This window comes from Leptonychotes weddellii, chromosome 4 (genome assembly GCF_054177405.1).
Source record: "Leptonychotes weddellii isolate Sample4059 chromosome 4, ASM5417740v2, whole genome shotgun sequence".
Classification (NCBI taxonomy): Eukaryota; Metazoa; Chordata; class Mammalia; order Carnivora; family Phocidae; genus Leptonychotes; species Leptonychotes weddellii.
Window position 1 is genome coordinate 105,805,220 of NC_138372.1, and position 13,760 is coordinate 105,818,979.

The 13,760-nt window shown below is 39.3% G+C and overlaps 1 protein-coding gene across 3 annotated transcripts in view; it reads right to left on the reverse strand.

The window, feature by feature from the left end:
* Positions 1–13,760, reverse strand: part of TOX (thymocyte selection associated high mobility group box) — a 297,279-nt gene that overhangs the window by 25,227 nt on the left and 258,292 nt on the right. For all 3 annotated transcript variants that reach the window (XM_081816028.1, XM_081816027.1, XM_006739522.3), the window contains one exon: positions 7,767–7,997. In XM_081816028.1, the coding sequence (XP_081672154.1) occupies positions 7,767–7,997 (231 nt within the window). The remainder of the gene's footprint in view (positions 1–7,766; positions 7,998–13,760) is intronic.

Genomic DNA, 13,760 nt, shown 5'->3' on the forward strand with positions numbered 1-13,760 from the left:
AACACTTTTGAATTCATCCTGTCCTAACTTAGTTATATGCTGTGGTTTGTTATTCTAAGAAAGCTACCATATCCTATCTAAGGACTGCATCTTAGTGGTTAAACTAAAACATATATAATGGCTAATCTAAAACATATGTAGATCGACATCAAATAGCAATTCTAGAGAATCCAAATCCTGTTCATATAATCTAGTGATTCACTGAATCATTTTGGAAATGCACTAAATACCAGTACAGACACATGTTTTTCTAGGCTGTTAATCCCTAATTAAAATCAGCAGTTCAATATCAATGAATATGATAAACTCAAATAGAAAAAAAGGCTAATATAATCTGTCATTTTCCTTTTCTACTTTCTGCTTCTTCCCCAAACAAACAATCCATCTAACTCATACAAAAAAGGAAAATCTTATAAATACCATTTAATTCCTTCTTCCTTCCTTCTTTTCTGCTCTGGCCCTTAGTTAATCTCTATAGTCGTAGTTTATTTCAACCAAGTCTTTGCAGTAATAATAAGAAAAAAAAATGTATAATTCTTCCAATTCTGTATTCTATTCAAACACTATAAAAAAAACCTAAAAGGCATTTTTCCTTTTGGTTGACTTCAAATGTAGGGTTTTTTTTTTTTTTGGTCCCCACTGCAAGTTCATATTTATAGAAAATGCTTAGAAGTACAGTTATGTATAAGAAATAATAATTTAATCACAATTCCCTGCTGTATCCTTTAGAAATTAACGTTTGCAGCTTCTTTCAATGCTGTTATTATTTAGGACAGCTAGAGCAAGTGCATCTGTATTTTATATAGAACTTAGTACTTAAATGTGGTTAAATTTCCATCATGTGTAACTTGCTCAGCGTTTTCTTAAGCATTCCGCAGCTCAAAGACATTTATAAAGTGGTATTCAGAAGACTGAAAATATTATACGATGTGACAAAAATCTTGCTATCAATTCTTTTGCTGACCATCTGATCCCTCTAAATGGTCGACACAGTAATGGTGCAACCTGCTTATGGAAGGGTAGGCAAGCTCTTTGAAAAAAAAGGCTACAAAATATATGTGTTGATTTATTAAATGAGGGTGGCTGGAAGCATGATGTCATTCAATCACACTTAACAATATATTGAGTGCCCTCTCTGAGCCTGCTGTGATGGGAGAAATTGAAGTTACAGAATCAAAAAAGGCATTAAAAACATGCCTCTGTTGCGTGCATTTTATGTGTGTGGCAGACTCTACCTCTATCTACAGTTTTTAATTCTTTCAATAAGAAGGTTGTAATGGTAGCAGTACTCTCATTTTACAGATAAGAAAACACGGACTAAAATGGATAGTTATTTTACCCAATATCCTGCAACACAGAGCAAAACCATGTGGTGAACCATCTGGTATCCTAGATACACCTTCGTTGACTCAGTGGCTCCTCCTAGCTGCAGGAGAACTCCCCTTGATGAGTGTCTCCGACACCCACCAGCACTGTCTACAGATGAAGCCCAGCAAACAGGGCCATGCTTGGTACACAGTAGGTGCTCAGGAAATACGTGCAATTGAGTGTAGAGTCTCGAGGGCCAGATTTCTCGTTTTGTGAGTATAAGCATGGGCGCGCAGCGTGCATGATGAAGTTCTCAATTGCGTCTTCTACGTTAAAATGCACACCAATGGAGATAGAGGATTGGATAGATATACAACCCACCCGCTTCAAATATTTCCACTGATAATACATAAAGCCCAACTGGCTTGAAGGAGTATTTTCTTCAAATTCTCTCTCCATCAGTGTCATGGAAACTTCCAAGTGAAATGTCTGCTTCCACTGTATATGAGCCTAGGATATTTCTACATGTGTCCTACATTGGTTTACTCCTGCATGCAATAATCCCATTATGTGCCAACAGTTCTATGGATACATCCATACCTGCATTTTAGAACTAAAAAAGCCTCACCATTTCATCTAAGAAAATTACTAAAATTAATTGCTCAGTTGCACATTTTTAGGAATTAAACTTTTCTTATATTCTACAGTTTATACATGAACCATTGTTTCACATTTTTCACTCCTGGTTGGAAAAAAGAAAAAAGGAAATGCGCATACTGTTCATAAGGAAATGGCTAAGATAAACACATGTGTGAATGTTACAGTGCAACAGGATTTTAGTTAACCTTAAGTATTGTTGACGTAAAATCCAAATTTTATTGGAAGATAAGGAGGGGGGATCCCCGGCCGCACTTCTCTAGTGGGTGTTTGAGCACCAATGAGGAGTAAATGATTTGATTCCACGGGCTCAGAGGATTTGTCAGCTGCCTCATAAGTATAATTCTGGCTCTTCATATCCCTGCTGCTTCTAATTTAGCAGGACAGGCTCATAATTGAAGCAAATTAACTATTTACACTTGCCACTTCTACCAAGGGAAGAGGACACAGCAGCAGGAAAGAATGAGTAGGAAATTACATTCTTGCCACTTGTGTCAGATCTGCCCTTATATAAACACATTAACAGTAATTTCATGAGGCGTCAAACATAGGAATAAATACTGAGGGATAAAATAATGAGGTGTTACTATTGAGCTGAGCTGCTATGGCTAATATCCTTGGATATGAATTATGCATCCTGAAAGAAGGCATATGTTACAGTATTCAAACAGTTTCCCTGCAAGTGAGATCTGCTCATTAGGCTCTGGATCTGGAGGTAAATCTACTCTCCTCTTCCATGCACGACAGGACGAACGTTTATAAAAATATACTCCCCCGGCACCGTGGGCTGCCGTTTCTCCTGAATATACTCAAACTCCGAACAGGCCTTCCACTCCATTTTTAGCATAACAGCATGTTTATTTAGCTCTTTGGCTGAAGCTTTAAAGCCATTTAATGTAATGTAAACAAGAACATTTTGTTTGTAATTTGCTAAATGTATTACAGCCCAACTGTGTCTCCAATTGGGAACTTAAGGTTCATTTAGTAATTTACATCTGGTTCTGATTTAAGGTGACTTTCCTTTTCCACTTAAGAGCTGCCTTTCCGTGGCTAAAAAGGACCCGAGAACCCTTTTATAGTTCCTTGGACCAATCGCTTCGGCTTCAAAGCTGGATGGACTCTTTAATTTAGTAGGGTTTGATTTGTTCGCTGTTGTCACTGTGGACCCAGATCTTATACTTCGGTGACCAGAATCAGAGAATTCAGAAATAACAGGGATAGACAAGAAATTTAGCTGAAACCTCATAAAAAAGATGCTGAGGGTTGCTGAAACTCCCAGGAGCCTATTATAAAGGGCGTGATATTGTTAAGTTATTATTTTTCACTCTCTGTAGGTTCCAGTCAGTGCAAGATGAGTAGCAAAGACCAACATCACAGCAATACTTATGTTTTATTTCCCTTTCTCCATCTGGTGCCTTCTGAACGACTTAGTATGCTTCTGCAATGGGCTCTCCATTTTCTTAAGGTTCATTAGCATTTAAAACCTCTGGTTGGAATCCCAAACACAATCCTCCTTCCCTTCCAGATTCAGCACCATCTTCCAAAGTATTAAAATGGGGAGATCTCTGATATGTGAAGTTTGTTCAGTGGCTTTGGTAGGAATGATTCCTAAGGGAGGTCTTGTGTTCCTGGAGGATTTTTATCGCTTCTTTCAGCTTCCTTTTAGTTTTTCTTCTTTGAGAGATTCTTCACAGAAACCAAAGTATATACAGTTGCTCCCTCACCATGGACTCTGAAAATAAAGATCTGCCCTTCTGCAGTGGCTTCTCACGCCCACCTATCCTCCACAATGAGGAAGCATGTGATATAAACACACGGCAGCTCTATTAGTCATGTGCCCTCTGGCTGTCAAGAAAGCATTCAATTGTAATCTCACTAATGGCTGTTTTTCCTTAAATATTGTAATTTTCAGAGCCCCTAATAAATCATCAATAATTTTGTCCATTTTCCCCCGGTTTGTGTTTATATTTGTAGCTGTTCATAATTGTGGGCTATTACGACAACAGGATTTTTGAAACAATCGTGGCACGTGAAATCCTAGCTTCTACCCAAACCAGCTGCCTACACAATGCCAATGACATAACGTGGGGCTCTCAGAACATGCCTAAATTTTGGAGTTTAATGGTCTGCCTCTAATCCGCTCCAGCAACATTCCTTTAAAAATACATGGCAGGATGTGCACTCCCAAATTTGAATATTAAATGAGGAGAAAATACAATTAATTTAAGTTCGAAACAGAGATCCTATATTATGTTGGCACAATGAGTCAACATAAAGGGAAAGAACAGGTGGTAATACACCATCATAACACTTTGGGGTATTTTGCTAAAATTCTCTTGATGCCCAAATGTGCATTCTAGGCAGGCATGTTCGCGATTGCTGGCAATTCTTGCAAACTGTGGGAGAAACACGGCCACCGAGCAGCCGAGCTATGGCCCATCTGATGCGGTATGCTCCCTTTCGTAAGCACAGTGTCTGATTTCATTCATTTGACCCTCTCTCTGCTTGTCCCCGGGATGGGCCTGCATCCTCTGCGTGGAACGGACCATACTTTTCTGCATAATCTTCGGCCTCACTGTCTTTAGTAAGCAAGATCATCTTGTAAGAGGGAAGGATGAGCTAGGTTGAACCCCTGCTAAGTCAAAGGAGCATAAAGCACTTTAGAGTGACTCACTCTGCTCCCAATACCTCGATTTGGTAATGGTACTCCATTTTAAAAATACTAATTTTTTTTAATGAGAGAAAAAGATGGTTACGTTTATTAAGGTATTTCCCCAAACAATCTCGGCATAACTTTTTAACACCTGGGCTCTGATCACAAAATTGCTTTGTAATATCCAATGAGTTCTACAGCCCAACTGTGAGAGAATTTCACCGCTTGTTTGTAAAACAAATTCCTCCCCCAGACCCCAACTGTTTCTGTTAAGACAGAACCTGAAGGCAGACTCGTTACGAGTTACTTAGTAAATTGGAAATAAAATGCACAAGAGAAAGAGGAAAAACATTTGTCATCACACGTATACAATTAGAAATCCTTGAATGTTACATCATAACTATGATCCTCTCTGCATTAGAAAGGATCGGCCCCAATTTGAAAGGCAGTATGGGAGACTGGGAGTAATTTTCCTTTTTAACATGACAGTTGAGAACAGTGAATCTCATACTCTTTGGGTCTGTAAATACTTTATATGGTCACACAAAAAGAATGTGGAATATTATCTTACTGTTTCTCCTCTTGCTGTAATAAAAATAAACGGCCTTATTATAATAGAATTAGTGGGAACCACCTGCAGCACTATATTTACTGCCTTGAGGAACTACCTGATTTTCATCATATGAATATTATTCTTTCCACCGGAGACATGGGTGTAGACACTGACTTTTAACGTCGATAACGTGAAGGACCGATCCTGGGCTAAGGAAGGCCTTTGTACACCTCCCCCTTTTAAACCACTGGTCTTAAAACCACACCGGTTCCTCTAGCGAATGTGGGAAATAATTAGGAAAAGGTATCTGGGGTCAGGGAGATAGAGGAGAGGAGTCAGATGAGTGAGAGCACAGGCTACTGATGTTTTGTGGAATAAAACTGTCGGAAAAGTGGAAGCTAAAGGAGCAACATACGAGCCTTGGAACACCACGCCCAGCTTAGTTGCTGAGTCTTGGGTAGAGGGGAGGGCTGAGTCTTCAGAGGGGAATCACTATGTCCTCTGATGAACGAGACTTGCTGCACAGAACCCCTAGGGAGAGAAATCACTTTCTGAATGTCTTCTCTGGGAAATTTTATCTCACCAAGCAAAAGAATTTATAGTATTGAAGCTTGGTGCCTAACTAAGAATACACACAGTGGTGATTGAAGTAGAGAGAGGGGTGTGTCCTGGTGTGTGGCATCAGGGCTGGAACCGGGAGGCATTATGGTTATGAAATCTGGAACAAGGATAAGGTTGGGATTCCTGGTCTATACGCAGCTAGTTTCTCATTCGGTAATGCTCTACTGAGTGGAAGAGTGAAGTTACTGTAGAATCCCACCGTGAATGTCCAGCATCAACTGGGGACCACACCTCAGCTTTGGGAGTGTGAGAGCAAACTCATCTGTGGTAGGACAGAAATCGGCTCTAAAATCCTGAAACAACTATATTAGGTTTTCAATGGAAGCACAAAACACGATGTCAGCTACCCTATTACTAGTGAGATGGATATTTTAATTGAGTGCACAGAGAATGTTTCAGTGGTGTGTCTTCTGTCCTGGAGGATGACTCTTGCAACACGGTGCTCCACATGGTAGGCCTGTGCTTTCCTATGAAACCATCTCTGGACCGGCAATCTTGAAAGGGATGTAAGAAAATGTGTGGAGATTTCAGACTGTCAAAGGTAGCTTTGGCTTACAGAAAAGAAGCCTTGGGGAGAACTGGGGTGGGGGTTTGGGTTCTATGTTCCTTAGCAACCAGTTCTACTATTTCCACCATAATTGATTTCACAGAGTGGTAAGTTCTAGTCACAGTAATTCCATGCAGCAGCCAAGTAATCTTAGACAAACCATTCAATAGAATGAGGGAGTCTGTTTTGTTCTCTGCTAGATCTCCAGTGTCTAGAACAGTGCCTGGGGCACATAGAAAATGCTCAACAAACACTCGTTGAATGACATGAGTAAAGCTAACTATCTGGCTCTGTTGCAAAATCTACAAAATTTAGATAAAAGTATCTATGAGTATTCAGCTGACCAAATGAGAGAAATCATGTGGAAAGTATTCTTAAAAGAGTAAGAAACTGTATATATTTAGTTGTTGATCGATATTCACAATATAGAGGTCCTTCTAGATGTACATATCTTTGAGACTTTCTGTTTCTTACATACTTCCCTGGACCTGATGAGGAAAGGTAAAGGTCTCTATCAAGAATCAGCTGTGAGACTACTACATCATTTTACCATTTGGTATCCTGCAGCAGCTAAAGCTGCGTCTATATAATCATTTCAATGACTATAACTTAGTGATGATGCTTGTCTATTTCTTTTTTTCTTTTTGACAAGGACATTCTAGACGGCGACAATGGCAATTTAGTCCCAGGTTTAGAAATATGGATCAATATTGCTTCTTCGTTGAGGTGGGCTACATCTATGTACTGAAATCTTGGCTCTGTCTCCATGATTCCCATCCTCCTCAAGATGTTCTGGACTGCTTCTGCTGTGGCTGAGATGCAGAGTGCTCCACATGGCCCCCCTCAGCATGGTCCTCGCATCATGGCAATCCACACCAGAAGAAAATAACCAGGCATCTGGTCCCATTTAACACAGCCTAGAAATACGGTATATGTGGGATTGAATAACATGCTCCAGTGGTCTTTAGGGAATGGCTAAGGGTAGAAACCCTTAAATCTGAGGTTCATTTAGCAAAGAGCAAAGAGGGTTTTGATGACCAAAGGGTAAATAGTAAGTGCTTAAAGAGAGGTGTGGACAGTTTTCAAAATACTTCCAGTATTTTTTTTTTTTTTTTAGTCTTTATGATCACACTGGCCACATTAAGGAATGATGTCATCCTGGCTGGGACATGTCAAAGTCCTTCCAAAAGTAACTACAGTATATAAAACTTGAAACAAAGGAAACTAACAGGCTATTTATGAAGGAGCAATAAAGGAGTATAAAATTATGTGAAAGTCTCCCGAAGTCTGGTTCTGATGGGGCACATTCTCAGCCTTAGTTCTGGCATCAGAAAATTCACCCAAAGTCCCCCGAAGCCATTTTTTTTAGAGTGCCTACATGTTCTTAAAGTGTGTCAATTGCCACTCCACTTTGGATTCTTTCTTACCTGTTTTTGCTCTTCTCCTAAACCATCCCACATCGAAGCCACAATTTTAGAGACTTCACCAAAGGTAGCATTTGGATTTTGGCCCTTGATGGCAGCCTGAGTATCACGAAAGAACAACGCGTAGGCAGACACAGGCTTCTGGGGCTCATTGGGGTCCTTCTTCTTCTTCTTTTTGGGGGTTTTTGGCTTTTTCCCCAGGTCAGAGGCAGGTCGCTTCTCTCCACCGTTGATCTGAAATAAACATCAAATTAGAATTACTGAGGAACTGAGAAGATTTGGCAATGCATCATATTGCTCCCCTTTGAGGCTTACACAGATATGCTTGCCCACACTCATCACACAAACCCAGACTTTACTGGGGGGCACTTGGTGTTTCGTCAGTGTTGTTTTTCAGGCAAAACTAACTTTATATTTCCTGTACTTTTCATATTTATCCTTCTTCTAGTCTAATTTAAAATAGTCTTATTGGTTCTTTTTATAATATTATTATACTGCTAAATATTATCCCTTGCCTGTCAACTTTTCATTTTTCTTATTGGGGTTGCTGAATGACAAGCAGCACTGTAACTGTGACAGCAGCGGATTCCTCCTATTGTGTGAACAATCTAACTTGTTTTCTTCTGGGAAGTTTATCCTTTTTTTCCTAAGTATGATTTTAAAACCATGGTGGGTGACATGTCCAATAATAAAGTTGAGTAGCTTTTGATGTTGCATTTAAGGTCTCTATAAAATGCTATTGGGAAAACCTAGCAATGCTCATAATTTAGTGACTGGCATAATCTAGGCAGATCAGTGCTGCTCAGTGGAACTTTCTGCCATGAGGGTAAAGTTCTATAATCTCCATTATTCAAAATGGTAGCCACTTGCCACATGTAACTAATGAGCACTTGAAATGTGGCTAGAATAAATAAGGAACAAAATTTAAAGTTTTATTTCATTTTAATTGCTTGAAATTTAAAGAGTTACAAGTGGCTAGTGGTCCTCATATTGGAAAGTGCATCTCTGGAAATGAGGTTCCAGATTCTAGACGTTTCTAGAACAGCTTTATACTCAGTTTAAAAATTGATTCCATTTTCTCCATTGTCCTCAAGTACGAATATTTGGATGCTTTTAATCGTTATTCTGATGCAAGTGGGGAAAGACACATTGTTTTGAAAACATCTGCATTTGAATATTACCTTTGATATTAACTAATTATATGTGATGTCACTTCACCTGTATAGAATGAGAGATTTTGGCTAGGATTTCTCTCTAGCTCTACAATTCTATGAATCTACTTGAGTAGCAAATAGTGCTGACTCTGTTGGGATCTTCTCTTCAGGCTGCTCCCAACATAAACGCGCATGTGCATGATCTCCTGATGATGCTGCCATTATCACATGAGGTACTATACCTTCACCTTCTGTTGCTGTTGCTTTTTTGCTCTCTGCAAACATATGTACAAACAATATGTATTTCATCCAGACAAACTGCTAGACAGGGGAGTTTGTGTAAAGCAGCTACCAGCAATGGAGAGCCAGGTTGATATCCAGTGGATATGCCACCAGAGGATCTAGACTCATGCCCTCCTTTACTATCCTTTAGCTGTGCCACCTTGGATGAATGATACAATTTCTCTGGGCCACCATTTTCTCTGCAAACCAGTTGCAGTGTCATTTTGTGATTACTGAGATGGTATATATTTATAGTTGTTTAAACTTTAAAATGATATTCTAGTGTTAATCATGATGTGGTAGGAACGTAAAAACATCCACAGAGTGAAAGGAAAGAAACGACCTTAACATTAATTTCTGAAGCCATGTGGTCATAGTTTAAAAAATATGCTCCAAGAACCAAAGAGAGCAAAAAAGCTACGTGAATTTTTGGGCTTTGTTTTTAGTGAGAAAGATAATTAAAAGATTATCATTTTGAAATTGTCTACTGAAGGAGATCAAACACCCCCCGTGGGGACAAGGATGCTTTGAACCTGGCAAACTAAGGGAGATTAACGCCAGAAGATAACTTCCCCAGGATAGATCTGAGAGGTGATCCTGTTAAATCATTGGTCCCCATGTAAATCTGTGAGAGGTCTAGCATGTTGGGACTGAGTTGATACTGGGCAAACTGCTGTTCGCTCTAAACTAAACATGTGGGCAAGTATGACCTAAAACAGCAGCTCTCAAATATGACTGCCCGTTAGAATCACCTGGACACTTCTAAATAATATCCGGAAGTCCAGGCTTTATACTAATTAAGCAGAATGCCTATGAATAGGTCATAGCCTCAACTCTAGGGTCCTGATTGGTATTTAAATACTTGAGAGACAAAGTCAACAAAAAAGTAAACTTTCTCTTTGCTCCTGTAGGTTACACATAGCCATATCTTTCTTTCTTCTCTTCACAATCAAACTCCTCCAGGTGGTTGCCTGTGCTCGCTGAATGCAGTCTCTGAAACTCGCCTCAGTGTGCCTTCCCCATCACTTAGCTCTCAAGAAGGTCCTCCAGGGCCATTTTGCTAACCTCAATGGACTTTTCCACCTTCCCCTTACTTGATTTCTCTCTGTGAATGCCCTCTCTTCCAAGGGTTCCCTGACATCACAGTCTCTGGCTCTTACTCTTCTCTGGCTGGCCTCTCTGTTTCCAGAATCATTTTTTGGCTCATCCTCCTCCACCTGGCCATTCAGTTGTAGCCTTCCTGATGTCTTTTGCTGTAAACTGTCTTCTCTCGTGAGTTTGTACTTAGGTGATCTCATAAGTACACAGGGTTTCCATTATCTTTTGTGGGTGGATGACTGTCAAACTCATGTTGCCCCTGAATTTTGAATGCATTGAAACAACTGCTATTTGACGACTCTATTTGAAAGACTTATTAAAGTATCTCAAACTCAGTCAAGTTTGTGTGATTCACTCGTATAGTTCTGTATATTTCTTGATAGCACATATCAGACTTGTAATTAATTATATAATAATTTATATGTTAGATCTTCTCCCAACCCAGAGTGTAAGCACCGTTAGGGCAGGTCCATGTGTGATTTTGCTCACTAGCACTTCTCATGGTTCCTGACACAGAGTAAGTGCTTAACATTTGTTATAATAGTAATGAAAATAATAAAAATAATATAAAGCATATAAAACATAAAATAATAATATAACTTAATGAATGCATCAAAGCATAAATGGTTTCTGTTACAGGAAATTAAACCACACTAATTTCCTTGAGAACTTTAGGACAATATGCAAATATGTGGTAAGACAGAAAACAGAAGTTTTCTAAAATTTTTTAAAAGCATTTGACATGTTAACAGTAATGTCTTTGGCTTATAGACTGAGTCTTTATGATTTTCTTTTTTGTATTTTTCATACGACCCAAATTTTGTAAACATGACCATTGCTATATTCATAATAATAAATATTTATTAAAAAGAGAAATAGAAAGGAGTCAACAAAGTCTACAATGAATAATATTAAAAATAGAGGGAACATGATATTAGAGGTCATATTGCATCAAGGATTGGAAATATTTAGAAATAGGGAACAAAGTGTAGGAAAATGAATGCTTCTCCATATGGAATATTACCTGGACTCATTTTAAATTTCAGTTAAGAAATTAGCAAGCTGACATATCCAAATCTCTACGATTGCAGATTACATCAATCTTTTTGGAAAATAATCAAATGTCAATCACAGAAGTAAATCTCCATGAGGCAATGTAAATGTACTTATTAAAAGATTTCCCCAAATTATGTAAATAATTTCCTGCCTCCACCATCCAAATCGGTCTTTGAATCACTGATCTCCATGCTGCTTTCTTTTTTAAACTGTTATGTGGACCGTAGGGTGCAGGTTTTAGATTTGCTGAATGTGTGGTGCTGTGCTGTAACAGGAGAATTGTCCTCTGGTATCTGACAACATGGCCCTACTTTCTAATGATGACCCAAGGAAGCAGGATAACCTGTGAGTACCAGTAAGAAGTTCTATCAAGGGTATCAAAACCACGAATTATCATGTTGAAGCAATGTATGACAACCCTGTTGGGAATTCTAAACAGTTCTCGGCAACCAATCCATTTTGTGGTCTGGAAGGTTTCCCTCTTTCCCGGCTTGTCCTGTAGGGTTAGCCAGATGTAGTCTTGCTCAACCTCTGTGTTTTGTTTAGTAGAAGCAAGCATTTCATGAGTTCTTCCTCCCATTTTCAAGGCTCAGGATACGCCATTTATGCATTATGGAGCGTAACTCGGGGGCTTCAACTATCTATCTGAATAAGTAGCTGAGAGGCCCTACACTGTGAATGTGGGGTATTATCCCCACAGTCTACCAGCCAGTCTCATGGCATTTCATCTGCTTTGTCTTCACGAGGCCTCAAAGCAAGAGCATATCGATATGCCTTCCTTTTATTTATTTATTTATTTATTTTAAAGATTTTATTTATTTATTTGAGAGACAGAGAGAGCTAGAGAGCACAAGTGGGGCAGAAGGAGAAGCAGGCTCCCCGCAGAGCAGGGAACCTGATGCGGGGCTCGATCCCAGGACCCCGGGATCATGACCTGAGCTGAAGGCAGATGCTTAACCTACTGAGCCAGCCAGGTGCCTTGATATGCTTTCCTTTTAAATACTCATGCTAACCTCCAGAGGACCAAGCTAAAGGACACACACAAAATATTCATGTCTCAGGATTCACCACCTTTCCCTCAGTAATTAAAGGAGATCACTACCAATATATTCTTAGATCATGCTATTTTGACCACTTACAGAATTGTGCCTATGGAACTGAACTGTGATTTAAACTAACACCCTGACTTTCACCACAGCTGACAGAGAGGAAAGAGCAAAACCAAAAACAATGTATGAAAGATCTCTATTTTTTTTAAATAAAATGTGCTTTGAAGGGAATCATTTATTATATTGCTCTGCATTCTTTGTATAAAGACTTAGTGGGTATGCACATCATCTTTGCTTTTAGGCTGCAATATAGGGGAATGAAAATTCCCTGTTGCGGTTTGTTATCTAATGCATCCGAGTAGCTGGGCAGTGCTATGTGAGGTTCAAGGGTGTCTGCCACATGAACCTCCTGATGTGTGGGAGTCCTATTTTTTATTTTGCATTTTTCTTGTGTTTCTGAGGGTACAGAGATGAGCTGTTATTTTAGATTCCATGTAATGAACTTGGGGATTTATAAGATCTGCTTTCTGGAGGTAGTTTCATCGCATATTTAAAAAACACGTGATCACTGCTCATCTGCAAAGCCTCTTTGAAGAAAAAATGTTGTTACAATTTGGGTCCACTTACATGTCAGTAACAGATTGCATTTTGAAAGATACCTGGCTCTTCTGACCATCAACTATTTGGGATGGACACAATGATGAATATGATTGTGGTGGAAAAATTAGCCAAATGGATTTATAATAGGTCCCTGGACCTTAATTTTGAGGGTTGTTTAGATCCTGAATTCCTATATAGATGGATGAAAGCTTATAATTCTACATCCTCATTTTCTAAGAGGCCCTGACTTCTAGATTCTAGAGCAGCATTGTCACATAGAAATTTCTGGAAAGATGGAAATATTCTCTGTGCCATCTGAAAGGGGAGCCACTAGCCACATGTGGTTATAGAACCACAACTGATAAAGTGTATTGTTTATTTATTCGATTTTAATTTTGTTAAATTTAAAGTTACACAGTCACGCATGCCCAGTGGCGACTCTGTTGGATAGTACATTACTGTGTACTGGGCATTGTTTAGAGTACAAGATTTCTTTTTTTTTTTTTAAGATTTTATTTATTTATTTGAGAGAGAGAGAATGAGAGAGAGCACATGAGAGGGGGGAGGGTCAGAGGGAGAAGCAGACTCTCTGCCGAGCAGGGAGTCCAATGCGGGACTGGATCCAGGGACTCCAGGATCATGACCTGAGCCGAAGGCAGTCACTTAACCAACTGAGCCACCCAGGCGCCCTCTTTTTTTTTTTTTTAAAGATTTTATTTATTTGACAGAGAGAGACACAGCTAGAGCAGGAACACAAG